This window comes from Natrix helvetica, assembly GCF_964273705.1.
Source record: "Natrix helvetica genome assembly, chromosome: 4".
Classification (NCBI taxonomy): Eukaryota; Metazoa; Chordata; class Lepidosauria; order Squamata; family Natricidae; genus Natrix; species Natrix helvetica.
Window position 1 is genome coordinate 61,310,107 of NC_138550.1, and position 22,188 is coordinate 61,332,294.

At 38.6% G+C, this 22,188-nt stretch overlaps 1 protein-coding gene across 1 annotated transcript; it reads right to left on the reverse strand.

Annotated features, from left to right (window-relative positions):
• Window positions 1-1,305: 1,305 nt before the first annotated feature.
• Window positions 1,306-21,632, reverse strand: ATP6AP2 (ATPase H+ transporting accessory protein 2). The gene is made up of 9 exons (XM_081951370.1): window positions 21,392-21,632; window positions 18,863-18,993; window positions 17,050-17,178; window positions 15,310-15,405; window positions 15,021-15,158; window positions 8,643-8,696; window positions 7,545-7,694; window positions 5,535-5,651; window positions 1,306-4,111 (listed from the first exon to the last, which is right to left on the reverse strand). Exons 1-9 carry the CDS (start codon window positions 21,441-21,443, stop codon window positions 3,917-3,919), a joined length of 1,062 nt encoding a protein of 353 aa, XP_081807496.1. The 5' UTR covers window positions 21,444-21,632; the 3' UTR covers window positions 1,306-3,916.
• Window positions 21,633-22,188: the final 556 nt, after the last annotated feature.

Here is a 22,188-nt window from a genome sequence, read left to right on the forward strand (position 1 = left end):
AGGGAGGGAGGAAGAGGGAATGGAAAGTGAATAAGATATGGATTAATGGATGGATGGAGGTAGAGAAAAAGGAGAGGAAGGAAGAACCACAAACCCTGGCACTAGACGCAGCTTCAGATGTTGCTTTGAAACAGCACAGCAATCCAGGGTTGGAAAGGCCTCAGAGGTCATCTAGTCCAATCCACTGCTCCAGCAGGAGACCTTATATCATCTTGGTTATTTTGGTGCCTCTAACACAGAGGAGAAATCTCCAGAAATCCCCAGGCATTGCCAACCTCTCCCCCCTTCTAAAAAAAAAGCTAGAGCAAAAACTTCACACAGTATTAAAAAGGAGGGGGCTGCTGCGTATTGTTTAATGGATTGCTTAATTGGCAAAATGGACGACTAAATTGGCCACGATCACCCAGTTATGACCACTAAGCCACTCCCACCCAGTCACATGACTGCCAAGCCATGCCCACAAAATAAGCCATGCCCACAGAACTGGTAGTAAAAAAATTTGAAACCCACCACTGCTGCACAGGCCACGCCCACCCGGCTCGGCTCTGCAAAGGCAAAAAACATCCCGATATATCATGATATGTCCCACGATGCAATTGGTTCTGACACCCCTGGGTTAGAGTAACAGCTTTCAACCAGTCAGTTAACTTTCAAAATTAGAAATCTAAGTAAGAGAAAAAAACTTTAAAATTTGCAGTTAAAAACCAAGGCCTCCTTAAAAAAACCAAACAGCTGAGAGGGAAGATGGAGACTCTTCCCCGCTCCTATCAGGAATTGCAACTTCCAGGATTCTTTTCTCCAGAAATGTTCACAGTCATCTGAAAATTGTCTTGGGTCACTCCGAGCTGCTCCCATTCAATCAGGCAACTGGCTACCAAAGAATCCACTTTGCCAGCAAATCAGCTATTCATCAGCTGGAGAAACAAATCTCCCCCACCCCTTAGCATGCCATCTTGGAGTAGAACCATGCTAGCCATTTTTTTTCTGTTTTCAGTTGAACTACAGCAACATGGAATACTTTATAATTTGATGATGAAGGGGGAAAATTCTAGACATTTTTTTAAAAAAACCTTTCATTTTAGATACATTTTGTAGTCAGCATTATGGAACAAATGAAAGTATTATTCTCCTAATACTACAACTTGGACACCTCAAAATTTAAATGGGCTGCTTTCCAGCACATAAAAACTGCAGTCTGTAGAGAGAACATGGCTTTATTTAGAGACTGAAATATTTACTCTGAACCCAAAGAAACCAAGGATCCATTGCAGTTGGACAGCCAATAAACTTAAGTTAACAATAGGCTCAGTAATTACATATATTTCTTTTTGTTTCCCAAACAATCGATTGAAACTAAAAAATAGTATCTAGCAGGTAAAGGGCTGTAGTTTTCTCCATACATATAGGAACGAACCCTCTTGAACGAAATAGTACTTTTTTCCCAAAGGATTGAGAAAAAGGATTTCAGTATTGGATAATTGTGCAGAAAATACATGGCATACCTTTACTTGAATATGAGTATGAATATAGAAAAGCATTTAAAAAAAAGATCTTATTCATTATGCTACCAACAGATATGCTATAAAAGATCACATAATTCAGAAATTTAAAAAGTAAACATTCAATAATGCATGCATGATTATTTGAAAGTCGCAACCAGAAGCAGACATTTCAAAAGATTCTAATACAGTATAGAATTAATATTTAGAGGAGCAATATTTGATTAAGTTCTTCAAACTACAACTGCAAAACTAAAGTTCTTGAATATGAATGAGTACATCTTATTCTTTCAAATGTTCCTTTATAATTTAGCCCAAATTAACAATATTTTGCTGTCAGATGTACCAACAGCATTACGGCAAACTGATCTTCTCTGAGTTGTTGTAGCAATACAGCTGAAGTAGTGTATGCTTAGAGCTTTAGAATAGATGTTTTGTCATATCCAAGGCCAATATTCAATATCAATTCTATTAGTATTGAAATTACTCACTTCACATGTGGCTTAAATATGTATTTCTTTTAATTCAAATCTCATTCAAATCTTACATTGTCACTCTAGATCAGGTTGTCTCACTGGTGGCCCGCGGGCCAGATGCATCACACCCACCCCAGCTCCACAGAGGAAAAACAGCACGATACATCACGTGATGGCAATGGGATGCTGAGAGTTTGACATCTGTTTTAGATGAATTATTAGAACCTATAGACATCACCTCTTAACAAATCTTTTTATTCATATCAGTATTGAACAATCTATAAACTGACACTACTAAAGGGAAATCAGTGTCTAATTCTTGACCCTATCATGCTACTATTGCTAGTGGCCTATAGTATTATTTTTAATACTATATGTTACTAATATAATAGTAGTACTATTACATCAATCCATTACTCGCCAGTGTTCCAACTGGAACTTGTTTAAATACGTTAAAGATTAAATATTATTTATTTTCTCAAGCTTCAGATTAATTTCAGATTTGCAGGCCAACTCCCTCATTTTTCCAATGAGTACTGTGAGAAATTTGTTTTTTTAAAGAGGTCAAATTCATCAGAAAGAAATTATAACTCACCATTCTGATCATATAGCTAAAGCAAAACAAAACAAAATCTGTTTTTACAATGGGAAAGATTGTCCCAACTGGAACTAGAATTCAAGTATTTTCAATCATGTGCATGGTTGTGAATTTTTTTACCTATATGTGTTTACATTAACTGAAAATACACCTGTACAGTTTAACTAGAACAATATAAATAACCAAGACTTAGCATATTCATAGTGCCAGCTACAAGATCTAGAAGAAAGTTGGATATCCCTATTATAGCAGTTGAATATCAATATACCAATGCATTAAACCTTGTAAATTAAAGAATATTAATGTATACACTAGAATAACATTTAATTAAGTACAGTTACAAATGGAATGTTTGTTCACTTTCTACGCAAAATACTTTATATTCTCTGTAGTAGAACATCTGTTCAGTTCCTTACAGTAAATGAATCTGTGCAGTGTTACCATAACAACAATCTTTCAAGCATCTCAAGCCATTACATTTATTTAATATTAATTCTGCACTACAAGCAGATGTATTTGAAGTCAAGGCCTATACTATCTTCAGTGCTATGGTTATACCTATCATTTGATGCCCAATAAAACATTCCACTCAAATATCAGCCTTTTTGGTTTTTTTCAGCGTATGTCAAGAACCGAAATACATCATGTCAAGTACAGAACACAGGCTACTATGTACCATTTGTTAACTGATCATGTAACAAAAGAACATGACATATAACTGAATTTTTCATCAGAATTCACTACTCACAAATACCATAAGATTCTACATTCCTACAATTATTAATACAGATGTTGCACCCATATGTATTTCTCTTATTTCAGGTAATTTCATTATTTTAAGAAACACAGTAACTTTGAATAAACATTTAGGGTGAATATACATATATGTACAGCAAGGTTGTATTTTAAAAGGGTACCTCTGCTTAAAGAAACTTTTACATTGGATTATCAGTCTTAATAGGATTAAAATCCTAACATTTGAAATATTTAGATCATGAATTACTTTATTAATCTATTACATAGTTCAAGAAAACATCCTAAACTTTCAGTGTAAGAAAACAATTGCTTAGTCATAAGCAATATAAAGAAGCACCCCTACAGCAAAATGCACACTACACAGTCACAGAGTAAAATAAATATATACTTCAATTGGAATTAGCTCATGGTTGTGTAGTACTGCTTGTTTTCAACTCTGCACATTGGCTACACCCACTATTACCATTTAATATATCCCCACAAAACAAAGGTATACTTCATAAAAATATTCACACCATGAAGAGTCCATATTGAATGTTGCCAGAATACTAAAAAAGCATTTCTCCTCTTAGATTTGCATTTAAAGGTTAATCCATTCTAATTTTCTGGTTGGTCATTCTATAAATAATGCTGTCATAGCCTGGATCCATATTCCACAGATTGTAGGAGATAACAATCACAGCTAACACCAGTCCAAGCATGATCCAGAAAATTATATTGAAGACAACAGCATAGTTAAAGTTATATGGATATCCTAGGTTATATGGATTTTCAGGCGTGCTCTATAACAAGGAGAGAACAAAGAAATGAGTAAAGTATATACAATAAATCATAAATCACTCTAAAGAAACACAAGGAGTATTCTAGAAGATTAATTGTTAAACAATGTGCAATTTATTCAATGTAAATTTGTTCCTATTAAGTTATTGAGTATCATTTGGAAGAATCTTTATCTTTATCTTAATCCAAATTAGGAATCTAATAAATAATCCCTGACCAGTAGCTATCTAGCACCAATATGAAAATTTCCAATGAGAAGGAATACAACTCCTTAGGTAGATTGTTCCACTGGTTAGTAGCTTTTACCCTTATGGAATTCATTCTAATTTTCAGCATTAATCTAATTATATCAACCTTTTGGTCATTGTCCTGCCTCTTGAACAGAGAACAGTCTACCCCTCATATAATGGACAGCCACATGGGCATATCACAGTCAAATCTCCATTTAATCTTACCTTTTGAAAGTATAATATATCCAGTTCCTCATGTGGGCTAGCTTCCAGACCCTTCAATATCACCTAAACCTGTGCAATTTTTTCAAGCCCTTTTTAAAATAAGCTGCCCCTCATTAGTCATAGAATAATGTCTGGTCTAAGCAGCACAGAAACATTTCTTTCTGTGATCTGGGTGCAACGTTTCTATAAATGCAGCCCGAGAGTGCATTGGCCTTTTAGCAATTGCAGCACATTGCTTACTCACACTCAACTGGTAGACCACCAGGATTCCTAGATCTTTCTCTAAGTGATGATGTTCCAATGCATCTGATTTTTTTCCTATCCATATTCTGGCTTTATACAGTATTTATCACTGCTCAACACCAATCTATTGGATTTAGGCCAGTGTTCAGACCTATTGAAGTATTTTCAACATAAAAAACCAAGCAATCTTTTCATGCCAGTATAATTCATGGGATTAAGGGCAAGTTTCACCTAATGAATAAATCCAACAAAATGTTTGGAAAATAAGATATGTTTGTATATTTTATAGGTTCATCAGTAATCTTTGATTTTAGATTATTTTTAAATTTGCTTTAAACTTCACAGAAGTAATTTGGAAATCTAGTAACAAAGAATTTCAGTAAATCAAATGTTTTCCTAATTTCTGAGTTTCAGAGAAAATGATTAGATTATTATGTCGAATCATTAAGTCACAAAAATAGAAATGATAGACAAATTGAATAATTATTCAACTTTTGCATTATATTACTCTGGACTCAAGTGACTATACTCAAGTGCATTTACAGCTACTGTTTTTTATTCTAAGACATGTACTGAGGGGCTAAAAAAATAAAGAATAAAGCACAGAGTAAGCATGTTGTCATTAATAGTCTGCATTTTTCTGTTTAGTTATTTCACTAAAAGGCATGAGATTTTTAAAAAAGATTTATTATCCAACTATCAAAAGAAATGCAAAAGTTTGTATAACCTCTGAGGATTGTAGAATAGATCTGGATTTTCTCACAAAGGGAGTATCAAAAGTCTTCACAGTTACCACTTCTACAACTGCATTCCCACTGTAGATGTTGTACATCTCATCTGCAAACTGAAAGAGCCATAAATTCAGAATTTGACAGCTGAAATTAGATACAAATGAGAAAGGGCACACAACTAAAATATTATATTGGAATAACAGTTGGAAGGGACCTTGAATGTCTTCTAGTCCAACCCAGTGCTCAAGCAGAAAACCATATACCAGGTCTGTCAAAGTGGCAGCCCACTGGCTGGATACATCACTAGCAGGCTACACCCATCTTTGCTTCACAAAGGCAAAAAGCTTTGCGATACATCACAATCCGGCAATTGAGTTTGATATTCATGCCCTATACCATTTTAGACAAATGGCTGTCCAATCTCTTCTTTAAAAGCTGCAGTGATAGATTACCCACAACTTCACTAATTGATTGTTTTAACTGTCAGGAAATTTCTCCTCAGTTCTAGGTTGGTTCTCCCCCCCACAAATGGGCAGGATAAAATGGCGACCACTGTAGAGCCACCATCACACAGCTTCAGGACAAACTGCTGCCTTACCAAGGTATGCAGCAGAAACTTTCTGTAGTGTTCAGAAGTTTCTGCAGCACTATGCAGACTCCTCTAAACCAGCAGGATAAAGCATTTTTTTTAGTGGCCTCCATTTTGCCCTGTCCACAAATAGGCACTCGGAGCACTGCGTTACCCCTGCTGCCTTCTCCGCCGCCGCCATGCTTTTGAGAAGCCATGAGGCCTTTTTTCCCTGCTCCTGCCCCCCCCCCCGCCGCCTTCCTACTGGCTCCCGCGGCCTCATGGCTCCTCAAAAGCACAGCAGAGGAGGAGGGGGCAGGGTAACGCGGGGCCCAACTCAGGTGCTCCGAACGGAGAGGGAGGCGCCGCTGCCATAGGTGGGGGCGCCGGCGGGAGCTTTGGCGGCTTCACCTCTGCCGCAGCATCGGGTGCTGTTAGAGGAGGAGGAGGCGGCAGCAGATATTCCGGTAGCGGCAGGGGCTTTACTTTAGCTGCAGCGCTGGGCGCAAGCAGCTAGGATTGGCTGCTCAAAAGGCAACCGACAAAAGCCACTTTCCCAGAGGGGGGGGGCTGTTGGAAGAGGGAAGTTGCTGCCGTTCCCCGCTTGCCGCTTTCGGAGTCGTTTTGAGGCTGAAAGGGAGCAACTAACACGTGTCCTTGCCACAAAGTGTCATTGAAATGCAATATCTTCTGTGTCTTCTCCCCCCCCCCCCATACCGAGGGCGATTTAAACAGATTAAGGCCGAAGGAGATAAAGCGAAAGTACAGTTTGTTAGCGAGTCACTCCCCCCCCATGTCTTCCTCCTTAAAACCTGTAGCGGCAGGGGCTTTACTTTAGCTGCAGCGCCGGGCGCAAGCAGCTAGGATTGGCCACCCACAAAGGACCTCCTCCCCGGGCTTGCTTTCCTGGCATCAGTCGCCCCGCGCTCACCAAAACAAGTACGGGGAGGTCCTTTGCGGGCGGCCAATTCTAGCAGCCGCGCACCTTAGAGGGAACAGTGGGAGGGAGGGGAGCGGGCGCCCGGCACACAGAAGAGCCACATTAAAATGTGTAAACAGCCGCATGTGGCTCACGAGCCGCGGCTTGCCGACCACTGCTATAGCTTATTGAAGGCTCAGCAAACCCCATTTGCTGCAAAGAGGTAAATTGGAGGCAGAGGCCAATGCGTTGGGGCCAGAGTGTGGATGGGGCTACATTCAGTGTATAAAACGCACCCAAATTTTCACCCTCTTTTAGGGGGGAAAAAGGTGTGTCTTATACTCTGAAAAATATGGTATATCTTTATTTGGCCAACAACTATAAGCTGAAGAAAATTTTATTTGAAAAAAAACCAAACAGGTATCAGTAATAAATCACTGCATAATCTATTCATACCTGTTTCTATATTCTAAGTTAAGAAAAAGCTATATTATTTACCAGCATTTTTGCTCTACTAACCTTTTGCAGAGAGTCTGCAAGAATCTGAGAAGCATCCTTGAACTGCTGTGAATCTTCCCCATACCTTTTACCTATTTCTTCCAACCCAGAAAGTTCTAGAGAATATAGATCTGGTGAATGATCCTTGGCCAGATGTTTGTGTCTAGAAAGCTTGGGAAGCAATAGGTAAAATCATTAAAAGAATATCAAAGTAAAAAGTAGGCAACATTTTGAAAGCAACATTTTAACTATTTTAAGTAATTGTTTTCTAGAATCCTACAGATGCATCTACATGGGATGGAAGTTAATGTTAATGGTTGATGTTAATGACAGGTGCACTGGTACAGCATAAGGCATGATCCTTTTGTATAGCCCCAAGAGACAAGACAGAGGCCTCTTAGCAGATGGAAGCAGCTTGCCACGTTCTCTGCTGGCTTCCCCACTGACTTTCTGGGAAAGCAGCAAAAAAAGATTGCAAATGGAATCACATGTTCACAGGACACTGGGCAACCAGTCATAAGCACAAACAGGTTGCTAAACACCTAGATCATGGTCACAATACTGTAGTGGGGGGAGGTGAATGGGACATTTTGCATGCGGTCAGAGTGCTCTACAGCAGGGGTCACCAACCTTTTGGACCTCAGGGACCCCTAAATTTATAATTTGAAATCCCACAGACCACTAATATGATTTTTTTTTTAAAAAATAGTATTTAGTGCAATATAAAACATGCAAATAATTTTCTGTGGACCAACAACATTTTCTCAAGGACCACTGGTTAGTGAGACTGCTATACAGGACAAAAAGCACCCTTTCTCGGGTGGTCATTAATTCAGACCATTAGGGATGGACATAAATCAAAGATACCTTTATATACAAAAGTTGCAGAGTTAGAATCATGGCAGCATGACATTCCATTTTAGTGAAAGTGCTGGAACATGTCGATACTTTTTATCCCATATTCTGCTTCTCCAAGAATTTTTCAAGAAGGCCAGTTTAGCCAATAAACTACACATTCTCCGTTGTTTCTAATTTAAAATGTTCTAAACCAGCTGAATAATTAGTCAGAAAATACACAGTCAATCACATAGTAGAATTTTGTTTGCAGAATTTACTTACCAAGTTTGTGATATCATGCAAAACTTGCAACTCTGACAGGAAGAGGAGATCAACCTATGAAATAAACATGTCTTCATAAAAACAAGAACACATACAAAAAGATGAATTGAAAAAGCATTTCAATTTATAATAAAAAGACTCAAAATCAATTCTGATATTAATTTAGCATGGATAGCACATGCAGGACTTACCCATACATTCTCTTAACAAACGAATCACTTAATGTAAAACTGAAATAAACTGAAGCAGAGAAAAATACTATTCTGTTGGGATAAATCGGAAGGGGTGATACTTACCAGGGGTTCCGGCAATCACTACTGCTAGTTTGCTTGTGACCGTGAAGCATGTGCGCTTGATGCGCTGTGTGCGCATGTGCATTACAATAAAAATTGTTATGCGCATGCGCAAAGCAAAAAACAAGATGACACCACCTACAGTGCCACCCAGAGAACTGGTTTGGGGGCGTGGCAGGCCTGGGTCGCTGCCATTTCCAGTGATCAAGGCCGCCAAACTATCAGTTCGGCTGAACTGGTCTGAACCGGTAGGAACCCACCACTGATATTTACCATGAGCAAAGATTTAGGCTGAATTCCATAGAGAATAGGACTTTTTCTTAAAATTACCGTATTTTTTGGAGTATAAGATGCACCCCCCCCCAAAAGAGTGTGAAATCTGGGTGCGTCTTACAACTGAATACAGCATTTTTGGCCTCCCAAAACCCTGCCCCCTTCACAAAAATGGATGTGCAGAGGGTTTGGGAGGATGCAAAGTGCTCCTTTGCACTTTGCACTCCTAGGGGCTGGGGAGGGCAAAAACGAGCCAAAAATAGGCTGGGTTTTTTTTGTTTCCTCCACTCCCACCCCAGCCTCCCAGGAGCACTCTAAGCCTCCTAAAGACTATGCATGCCCTTTCTTAAAAAAAAAAAATGGGCCTTTTTTGCTCGTTTTTGCCCGCCTCTCCACCCCCCTGGTCCCCAGGAGCGTTTTGCAGGCCTCTCAAACTCTCTGCATGCTCCCTTTTTCACAAAAAATGAGCCATTCAGAGTGTTTGGGAGGTCTGCAGAGTGCAAAAACTTTTTTTTTAAATTTACCTTTTCAAAATCTTGGTGGGTCTTATACTTATACTCCGGTGCATCTTATACTTTGAAAAATACAGTATTTTCATATTTTCCTCATTGTCACTACTTGTGTCCCTTCACTTAGAACTGTTCTTTATATGTTTTAGCCTCTAATCCCCTAATCATCTTTGTTCCTCTTCTCTGCATTCTTTCTTTCTCAACATCTTTTTTACATCATGGTGACCAAAACTGGATGTAGTATTCCAAGTGTGGCCTTTCCAAGGCATTATAAAGTGGTATTAAACCTTCACATGATCTTGATTCCATCCCTCTGTTTATGCAGCCTAAAACTGTGTAGATTTTTTAGGCAGCTGCAGCACACTGCTGGCTAAGAAAGCTAAGAATTTTTTGATCAGATATAAATTAATTCCAGATTCGTGTGGAGAAATGGGTATAGAAAAGAAGCTAGTGGTTGAGCAAAACCCCAAAGGTGGCATTGAAGAAGACGTGGCAGAGAGGAATAGAAAAGAAGAAGATGTGGCCAAGATAGTTGTACAGGAATCTATTACGGTGCTTAAACATGGAGATTAAGTCTAAGTGCTCTTCCTCACTATTTGAGGAAACTTAATTTGGATATAGTCTGTCTTCAAGAAACACATTTTAAGAAATAAGACAAATATTTGATAAATAAACGTCTAGGAGATAAATTTATATCAGCTGGTGTAAAAAAATTTAATGGAGTTGTTTTTTATATGAAATCCCAATTCAAACCTAAATTACTTGTAGCAGATGAATATGGTAGATTTGTAGCAGTAGAAATTGAACTTAATGGAATAAAATCAATAGTGGTGGGCGTGTATAGGCCAAATGATGATAGAAGCAAATTTTTTGATCATTTAATGGATCAGTTACTGCCTTTCTCATATGGAAACTGGCTTATGTTGGGGGATTGGAACTGACTGTCTACACCAGTTTTGGATAGAACATCCATCAAAGGGGTTAAACCCTCACAGGGTAAATTATCTAAGATTTTGAGATGATGATAATTTACAGTGTTTTCCTGAAAAAGACAGGGTATTTTCTTTTGACCCCCGAAATAAGAGCTTGGACTTATTTTGGGGGGAGGGGGGACTTATTATTTTGGGTGAGGAGGCAGTGAGCGATGGTGATGGCAGAAGACTCAACTTGGTATATGCCTCCTGCAAAGCAGCTTCCAATCCTTCAAAGGGTTCAGCCTTCATTTACACATCAACTCCCAAGAGGAAACTTCCCGCCCCTTCCAACAAGTTTGCAAAATTTCTGCTTCCCCCCCCCGCTGCCCCGTCAAAGCCAATGGGGCTGGGGAAAACTAACCCCTTTGCGGTGAAGCTCGGGACACCTGAGGGTTCCTTTATCTGGCCGCGGAGCCCCAAGAGACTCCAGCCGCATACAAGTCAGTAAGGCAGCTTCCCTTGTGAATTTGCGCCCACCCGCCAGCCTCCACTCACCAGTGCTGCTTCTGCTCGCTTTCAATGCCTCTCCTCAGTCGAGAGCAACACCTCAGCATGGGACCACAAACCCTCCACTGACAGGGAAGGGGCAAGGCAGAAAGCCATTGAAGGTGCTTGCCTTGTGCACTGCTGGGGCGGGGTTTTACCTGACTGAGAGGGAAACCTGCAAGTCGGTTCTCCTCCCTGGTGAAGAAATCGACGCGTTGGAAGAATGGTAGGAGGCACCCATCCGCGCCCCCTCTGGATGGGAGGCGAGCTCATCCCGTTCCCAAATTTGAACCACCTCTTATAAAAGGCGTCTTGGGCTGGCAACAGCAACTTTTGGTCTTCAAAGAGCTCTTTGGGGAAGCACAAATGAGCGTGGCAGGGGAGGTCCGTGTTGCTTGAAAGACAAGTGGGCTGGAAGGGGCAACTGGAAGCTGTGACCGCATTTCGCGTGTGGGAGAGGTCAAAAGCTCTGGCACTGGGTGGGCACTACGTGACAATAGGTGCTGGGCGGCTGCTCTCTTGCGAGCGGGGGAGTTTTCCAGGCGAGGGGGATGAATGGATGGGAGGAGGGCAAACAGTAAGAACGCTGGGGAGAGAGAGAGAGGTAGCGCCTTATCAGCTCAGCTGATCTACGGTTCAGAATTAAGGGGCCCAGCTGCCATTAGCTGACCAGGGAAGGGAAGGGCTGCCTCCTGTGCTGCCCACATCCACCTCTTCACTAGGGTTTATTTTGGGGGAGGGCATATATTTAGGCCCACCCCAAAAATCAGACTTGGCCTTATTTTTGGAACATGTCCTATCTTCGGGGAAACACGGCAGTACTAATAGATTCATGGAGATATAAAAATGAAGATGCCAGAGAACAACTTTTCTTTCTTTCTTTCAATCTTTTTCAAGAATTGACATGATATGGATAACTAAAATCTTGCAAATAGAATTTTGAAAGTGGACATTCTGCCTAAATCTTTCTCTGACCATAATCCTGTGCTTTTGGCATTAAGAGAAAAAAGCTTGAGTTTCAGATGGAGATTAAATGAAACTATTTTACAAAAAATTGTAAAAGACTAAAAAGAAGCTGCAGGAATACTTTGAGAATAATTTGAGTAAAGGGACAAACTTAACAACAGTATAGGAGGCTAGTAAAATGGTTATGAGGGGCTATTTTATATAGTATAATCGCTTAGAGAAGAAAAAATCCCAGGAAAAGATGCAAAGAATATTGGACAAAATCAGACAGAAAGAAATTCAGCTGCAAAAGACATCTATGGATCCTATAATTTTATACCATACTAAATTGTTACAGCAACAATTAACTATGTTAACTGTACACGAAATAAAAACAAAATTGAACTATGCTAAACAAAGATATTTTGAATTTGCAAATAAACCAGGCAGATGGTGGACATATAAATTAAAAAAAGAAAGAAAAAAGACAATGATTGAAAAATTTGCAAGACAATAATGTAATAACAGACAATGAACTCATTAAAAAGTCATTTCATAATTTTTATTCAAATTTGTATAAAAGACAGGAGTTTGATATGTTAAAAATAGATGAATACCCTTTAAGACAACAGTTACCTAAACTATCACAAACCTAGAGACAACTTATGAACGATCCAATAACTGCTTTTGAGGTACCATAAACTATCAAAAAAAATGAGGCAGGCAAAGCCCCAGGCCCAGGTGGTCTCACAAGTCAATACTATAAGTGCTTCAAGAATGAACTTCTTCAACCACTAAAGAACACAATGAATGATATACTACAGGTGGGAAATATGCCCAAGACATAGAAATAAGCCAATATTGTGCTGCTTCAAAAGGAAAGTCAAGATATTACAAAGACCTTATAGACCCATTTCATTATTAAATAAAGATTAAAAACTCTTCGCTGCCATTCTGGCAGAAAGACTAAAGAAGATTCTACAGGTATATTACACGTGAAGACCAAACAGGCTTTCTACTGAAAAGACAGCTAAGAGGTACTTAAAGGACTGCCTTAAATATTATTGAATACTTACAATATCATACGAAAAACAGGCTGCCTTAATATTTTTAGATGCAGAGAAGGGCTTTGACAACCTAAATTGGGCCTTTATGTTTAAAGTGCTGGAAGAAATGGACTTTGGAGTTAATTTTATCCAAGGAATTAAAACGAGCTACACATCACAGAATGCAAAAATTGTCATAAATGGTGATTTAACTGACTAATGTGAAATTCCAAAGGATACAAGACAAGGATGTCCTTTGTCCCCTATGTTATTTATCTTGGTTTTGGAAATCCTGAATCAAAGTATTAGACAAGATGATAAAATAGAGGGCATAAATATTAAGAAATAAATTTATACATTGACAGCCCTCGCTGATGATCTGGTTATATTTTTACAGGACCCAAAAATAATATAGAATACTTGATGAGGAAACTGAATGAGTTTGGGGATTTGGCAGGTTTCCAAATAAATAAACAGAAAACAATGCTGATCAAGAATATGTCTTCTCAGGATAGTGATATATTGAATAAAAACTCAGGTTTTAGGGTTGAGAAAAAGGTGAAATACCTAGGGGTTATGTTAACAAATGCAAATATAAAACTGTTTCAAAATAACAATGTCCTTCTTTGGAGGGATATTAAACGGGATTTACAAAAATGGGATAAATTGCATTTATCATTAGTGGGTAGAATTTCTGTAAATTTCTTACCAAAGATGCTTTTTTTAAAACTTCAGATGTTACCAATACTTACAACTGATAATCTATTTAAACACTGGCAGGAGGCTATTTCTAAGTTCATATGACAAGGGAAAAAACCACGAATTAGATATAAGCTACTGCAATATGCTAAGGAAAGAGGGGGGGTTGGGTCTACCAGATATGAAATTATATTTTGATGTATGCTGTTCGACCTGGGCAAAAGAATGGGTGAGCCTCCAGATAAGAGATTACTTGAACTAGAGGGCCATATATTAAGATTTGGATAGCACAGCTATTTATGGTATGATAAAAGTAGAGTTAATGTTGATTTTAATAACCATTTTGTTAGATGTGCCATACTAAGAGTTTGGAAGAAATATAAAATAAGGTTCTGAATGAAGTTGCCCCTTTGTGTGTCACCACAGTAAGCCTTTTTTAGAAAAGAAATTATAGCAAAGTTAGACTGGTTGATGTACGGTAAAATTTTATCTTTCAACTCTGGTGACCCAATATTAAATCCGAGATAAGAATTTGAATTAGAAGGTTATGTTTCCCAATGGTTTACCTATCAAAACCTATCCAAAAATGGAAGGACACTTCAATTCCTACTATGGACGAATGGTTGCAGAAGTTGATGGAGTTGGCTGAAATGGCAAAACTGACTTTGATTAAAGAACATAAATACTTTTGTTTCTATATGGACACCGCTTCTGAACTTCGTGCTTATGTTGTAAAGAATGAAACTCAGATGTTGGTTTTACCGATCAGATGATTTCTTTATAGAAATGGCTTGTTTATATTATTATGAAAAAGGAAAAAGTTGTGATTTGATGTTAATGGCTGATTTTACTGTAACAGAAAGAGTCGGAAGTCAATGCTTCTTTTTCTTTTTTTATTCTTATCTTTCCTTAGTTCTCTTGCCCTTTCTCCCACACCCACTGCTTTTCTATTTATTTTGTATTTTATAATACTTTATAACTCAATAAAAATGTTAAACAGGCAAATGTGAAACTGAAAAAAACTAATAAATACTCCATGTCCTGAAACAGATCTTATCTAAAATATAAATTTGACAAAACGGGATTCCACAACATACATAACATCAATTAAAATAGTTGTCAAGCAAGACAATTTGAATGAGTCTTGCCTTACCTCATTGTTTCTGCTTAATGAGTTGAGGGGAAGGGAAGCAAGAATGGAGTTATCCTGGAAAAGTCTGTTCCGAAGCTGCCGCAGTGTGACAGAAAGATCTTCAAATACAGAATTTGCTTTTCCCACCATATAAACTCTCTGAAAGAACCATCATTATTCATTATAATCTTGCACTGTTATAAGAGTCTTCAACTCTTTCCTAATACTGAAATTTCTAAGAAAAATCTCTACTTAGAAGCATTTAAAGGTCATAATTTTTGATTATTTTGTAAAAAAAAATGGAACTTACTTCTTCACTAGGAGCTAATTGGACAACTACAGGTGTTTCCTCAGAAAATAAAGTATGTATTGCATTTGCAACCCCATCCAGGTTGAAGGGAACTGCCTAAAATAAAAGAAATTCAAATCTATAGAAAACAGGAAAATAATAACTCAGCATATATGATTGTTTCTGTGTAGGCAGTCCTTGACTTACAACCCCACTTGAGCCCGAAGTTTATGTTAAGCGAGAAATTTGTTCAGTGAGTTTTGCCCCATTTTACAACTTTTCTCGCCACATTTGTTGTGAATCACTGCGGTTTATATTAGTAACACGGTTAAATACATCTGGTTTCCCCATTGACTCTCAAAGTCAATCATAACAAGACCCTGATCATCATAAATGTGAGTCACTGTCAAGCATCTGAATGTAAATCACGTGACCATGGGAATACTGAAACGGTGTGAAAAAGTGTGAAAAATGGTCCTAAGTCACTTCTTCAGTGCCATTGTAACTTCGAACAGTCATTAAATAAACTGTTGTAAGTCAAGGACTACCTGTATTGTCCCAAGAAAAACAAAAATCAATATGAAATATATTTAGGAAGACTTTCAATTGCATGTAACTACTAGCTTCCCCCAAAATAAAGAACCATGTAGTTCTAAAAAGTAATGGGTTACATTACAGACTAGAATGAATAAAGGCGTAATTATCTGAAGTAAGTAGAGTAAACATTAGTTATATTTTCATTAGGGCTATCTTAGGATCTTTTAAGATTAGCCAAACATTTCTTTCATGGAAAATAATGAAGATTTCAGAATCTTCAAGCAATTTCTTTTGATGAAACTGAAGAACAAACAATGAGAAATAATGCATATTTAAATAAGGTAATACAAATTAAGCTGTTCAGTACTAACATTCAGATTAAAGTGGATACAAATTATGGAAAAAAGCATGCCCAAGTTACATAAACCAGTGTTTTTATGAAGCTTTATTTCTAACTGTATATACATCTTTCCATTTAAGAGGTAATTATTATTCTATAATCTAAAAACACTTGTTTTAAAGGAAGAAAGTGAAACTTTACTCAAATTAAAATTTATTATTTAAATTGGCCTTAGCTCATATATATCTCCGGTCTAGCTTTTTTTTTCCTTTGATTTATTGCAGCGTTAGTCAATAGAGAACTTTCCAAAGATTCTGAATTACAGTTCCTAACCCCCACCCCCACCCCAATTAAGTAAAGTTCCTGGGGTTCCTGTAAACTGCAAAGCATCTGGAGGGCCCTAGGTTGTCTAACCTCAATATATTATATTTCCATGTGCCAGATTGATTTTTTTTATTTCAGTATATAAATGGCATACATTTACTATATTCCTCCCAGTACACGAATAGTTTATTCATGTGAGAAGAAAAAGAAAGCAAAAATATGTTAATTATTAAGATCAAGAAAAAAAAAGACTTTCTGCTACAGCTGATAATATAAAAAGAATGGGAAAATTTCTATACATTCTCCATCACAGATGGAAACCTCTACCAGTACATCATTTCCATACAGAGCTTCTAGAAAGAACTGCTGTATAAATTTACTGAAATACAAATATTCTAAATGTTCCAAGAAAAAAAGTATCTTCTATGTGACTTCCAAAATTTACATTCTGTTTCTGTACACCAACTCATAACAAAAGCATGCAGTCTCGAAACCATACTTCCTTGTTCTTCTGTATGGAAGTTTTGCTACTAATACACTGGAATCTATAATGTACTTACATTTTCAACCGGGTAAGATACGCCATTCTTAGGCATTGTTAGCTTGTCTATCCCAGTTACAGTAACAAGAACAGTAGCTCGCGGACGCCGAAAGAGATCACCTACTGCTAACCCCGGCCAAGAGAGATCCTGTAACAATGCAAATTTTCTTTTATAAAACATTTTATATTTTTCAAAAAAATGTTTTATGTGAATTTATGTATCTTAATAAGGAACATTAGAAACTGTATTAATGAATTTATTACACTATTTAAATGAAAAGAACAGATGCAGTACTATTCATCAATTCATGATTTTGGTAAACATGTTGGACATACCGGTAATTATAAATAAATGTATAATCTGATTTTGAATTCCTCTAGATCATGGGTCGTCAACCTGGTCCCTACCGCCCACTAGTGGGCGTTTTGGGATTCCAGGTGGGCGGTGGGGATTTCGGAGGTTAAAACCTCCTTTTGAACTAACGCGCGCAAGAAGCACCGTCCCATCGCCAGTGAAACAGTGAGGTGAATCACGTGGTTGCTCAGATCACACGGGCGCAGCCCGAGAAGACATTTCTGAGAAGAGAAACTTCTCCGGCCGGGCTGCGCCCGTGTGATCTGAGCAACCACATGATTCACCTCACTCACTGTTTCCCTGGCGATGGGACGGCGCTTGCCTGCGCTTCACCAGCTCAGGCGCGACCGGAGAAGTTTCCTCAGCTCCTCACCGCTCCACTGAAGACATTTCTGAGAAGAGAAACTTCTCCGGTCGCGCCTGAGCTGGTTAAGTGCTAGAAGGGGGGGGGGGGAAGGAGCAGAAAAGACAAAAAGGAGAATGAAAGGGAGAAAGAGGAGGTGGGAGATCCTTGCTGCTTTCTGAGCTTGGGGGGGGGGGAAGGAGCAGAAAAGACAAAAAGGAGAATGAAAGGGAGAAAGAGGAGGTGGGGGATAGTGGAATCCTTGCTGCTTTCTGAGCTTGGTGGTTTTCTTACAGACATTTCATTACCAAACTAGGTAACATCATCACTGCTAGAAGGGGGTGGGGTGGGGAAGGAGCAGAAAAGACAAAAAGGAGAATGAAAGGGAGAAAGAGGAGGTGGGGGATAGGGGATCCTTGCTGCTTTCTGAGCTTGATGGTTTTCTTACAGACATTTCATTACCAAACTAGGTAACATCATCACTGCTAAAAGGGAGTGAGGTTGTGGGGAAAGGAGGAGGAGGAGAAGTCGAGTAGAAACTGATAGCAGGGACAGGCAGAAGCGGAGCAGAGCAGTTGCAAAATAGGAGAAAGAAAAGGCAGGAGAGAATTGTTGTTGGCTAATAATAATAAGTGGGCTAACTAGCTCAGCCTTACTTTTGTACATAGCCCTAAGGAAGATAAAAAAGGAGATAAAAAGGAAAAGCACCAAAAGAGGAGACCTTCGTTTGTTCCTTACGAAAATCGAACCAGATATCAAATATTTAGTCTCGCAGCATCAGCCTCAAAGATCTCATTAATCACTAGTAAAGCTAATTTCAATTTACTTTATTGTTTTCTAATTAAACTTTATAAAGTTAAAAACATTATAAACATGCATAAAGTAGAAAAAAAAAGATAAATGTATGTACATTTCTTTTTTAAAAAACGCCCTCCTTTCTAAAAAATATTCTGCACTTGTGCAAAAACTGGTGGGCGGTAAGGAAATTTTTCCATCAAGAAAGATTCATTAGTGGGCAGTAGGTAGAAAAAGGTTGACTACCACTGCTCTAGATAGTGCACAGATCTGCAACACTTTAAAAAAAAAGGCAAGGAATACTGTGGCTGAAGAGATGTACAGCAATGAGTCACATACTTCCTCAATAGAGAAGCCCATGGATAAGGCTGCTACATCTGAGATTCGTTCTCCAGGAATTGGCCAATTTCCTTCTCGAAATATAACAGATTCAGGAGTTCTTAATACACTGAATTCATTGGCAGAAACAACTGAAATAAGAATGCAATATGATAAAGTCATTTCCACAAATATATAAGGCAGAACAGGTAATCCTCAACTTACAACCATTTGTTTAGTGACCATCTGAAGTTGCAACAGCACTGAAAAAAGTGATTTATGATTGTTTTTCACACTTACGACCATTGTAGCATCCCCATTGTTATGTGATCAAAATTCAGCTACTTGGCAATTGGTTTATATTTATTATGGTTGCAGTGTCCTGAGGTCATCTGATCACCTTTTGCAACCTTCTGACAAACAAAATCAATGGGGAAGCCAGATAAGTTTACAACTGTGTTACTAACTTAACAACTACAGTGATTTATTTAATAACTGTGGCAATAAAAGTCAGAAATTGGGACAAAACTCACTTAACTGTATCACAATTTTGGGCTCAACTATGGTCATAAGTCAAGAATTACCTGTACATAAATTCATTCAACTCAGACTATGTAGGTAGATAGCACTCGAATACCGTACCATTAAAAAAATAATGCCTACTGGAAAATAATTATTTATTTTATATCTGTGTACATTTTAACTATTCGAGAGTACAATGACAATTGCTATTCCCACCCGGATTCCGAAATGCTACTACAGCATTCTGATACAGGAAAAGACAAGATCTCTGGTTACAGTAAATGTTATGATTTTAAATAATCTACGCACAAGATGTTCCTGAACGTGTACTCAAGGAGCAGAATGCACCCATATATGCAAACATACTAAATGACCAACTATCAAGTGGTTTCTATATCACACATTTCAGAAAAGGATCCATGGCTAAGTAGTATAATTTATTATAGATTTTTTAAAAACAATTTCAGAATTACTCTAAAACACTTTCGTTAAGTTCATTAGAAAATACCATTGGCCACAAGCGTTTTAAATCCTGCGCAAAACGTACAAATAGGTTAGGATAGACAAAATATAGAAAATCTTCTAATATTTGTTCAAGAATTTTAGTTCTATGTTGGCAATTTAAATGCTAATTTACATACTTCAGTGCGCAAGATTTGGCCCAAACCTCAGTTTTTTTATTCTTGCTAACCTGCCATGAGTGTAAAATGGTTCTTCCTTCAGAATCATGTTTTACTCCACACACAAACCTGCAGTTGGTATAATTTAGTTATTGTTATTTTGACCATGTTAACCTTGGAGGGAGGTCAAAACTACTTCCAAAGCTGTATTACACAGAATAGGTATTGACAATAAACACATAGGATTCTATAATACTAATTTACACCAACACCACAGCATCAGTAAATATTAGCTAATATGTCATTTGAATTTGTAATGTAGGACAAAGGTTCCATTTCAGAGTTTCCACAAAAAATAGTGTTTGCTATAATGACTAAGGCACTAGGCTAGAAACCAGGAGACTGTGATTTCAAGTCCCATTTTATACTCTTAAAAGCTTCAGCTTGCTAAACTATTTTAAGTGTTCAGAAAAGGTAATCACGGGTTATCCACATTTAATTTGTTAATTTAAAACATTGTTGTCCTCTAACATAATATAAAAGCAATTGATCCAACATAGAGAAACAGCTGTATTTGCTTTCTGAGTTGTATCTTAATTCAAAATTTCTTTTTTAAACTTGATTGTTGGGAAAAATTATAATTTAAATCTTGATCACTATAATTTTAGAATGCTATGTATAGTGTAAAAGAATCAGTTTGGTTTGATAACTTTTAAAATAAGAGCCATCTCTCAATGGGTGGGTCTTAGTACAGGAATTTTTTCCTCACCGTTGTTTGCACTCAAAACTGTAACCACAGAAGCTGGGAAACAGATAGAATCTATGGTTTCAAAAATTGCATGAAGCAGCAGCTAATGACAAATCAACAGCATCTATTTTCATGTGAACGAAACAAAGTAATAAAGTCACCATGACATACAGTTCAGTTTATTGACAATTACATCCAAACGCCAAATGTGCCCAACAACTGCATAATTGAGAACAGCAATATTACCACGGCAAAGGAACCCCACTATAACATCCGTCGCCGCCCTCACAGCCGCCGCCCTCATCCAGGCTGTCCAGCAGGAGCCACAACTCCCATCATCTCCTGCCATCAACTCTGGAGATGACAATTTAGAAAAACGGTCTCCTTCGGCTATCGGCCTCCGAGTTTTCGCTACCAATCACTCTCCGGGCCTCCCCTTAAACACTCTGCGACGCTTCGAATTGCTGCAGGCTGGCCTCGCCTTCTCACCGGTTCCCATGACTGACCACGCTCGCTCTCTCCCGTTTTCACCTACATGCAGCGTCTGACCTTTCCGCCTTTCCGCCTTCCCCCTTGCCCGGAGGACGACTAAGTTTCGCGGGCCCGCCGCCTCCATTTTTTCCGCCCCCAGTTCTGATGAAAACGAGCCTGGAACCTTACCTGCCAGAAGCACTGAGGCGACCCACAGTACTCCCCACCGAGGCGCCATCATCCTCACGTCTGTCCTGACCACTGTTCAAGTCAGGACGAAGAAAAAGCATCCGGTATCTACATGCAGAATGTCCCGCCTTTCATCGTAATTGACCAAATTATCAACCACTCAGAAATCTGATATCATGACGGCAGCGGAAAGAAGGTGTGGCCACTTTCTGAAGGTTAGTTCTGTACTGGCACTATCTATGCTGGTGAAAACCCTGCCATCGCAGCGACTTCAAACTGTCATGCGGAAGAGGGAGGAGATTTAGCTCGAGTGATTGATCGCTTGGCCATTCACGATAAAGAAGGAGTTTTAAAGACAAGCTCAATAAATTTCATAGGAAAAGAGAATCATAGGACATTGTAGGACCGTGAAGTTCCTGTACATCGACCGGAAATACTGCAAGGATCTGGGAGTAGGAAGGAAAAGCGGGACCAGTGCAATCTAGTGATGAGACATCGGGCACTCTCCCAGACCTAAATTTTTGCGGAGGGACAGGCTGAGATAGCCGGATGGCCAATATTCGGCACAAGCGTTCTAATTGACTGTAGGGCTGGAAGAGAATAAAGAGGAGGTCGAGTGATAGACAGGGAAGCTGATATTTGACACATTTGCACGCAGCGATAACGCATATGAAAGAGGATTTCTTAACCAGCCTTTGCCATATTTGCAAAGAAATACGAGTAAGAGTCAAATTGAGCTAGTGGTTAAGGCATCAGGCTAGAAACAGGGAGATGCCTGTTTCAGGCACGAAACTACC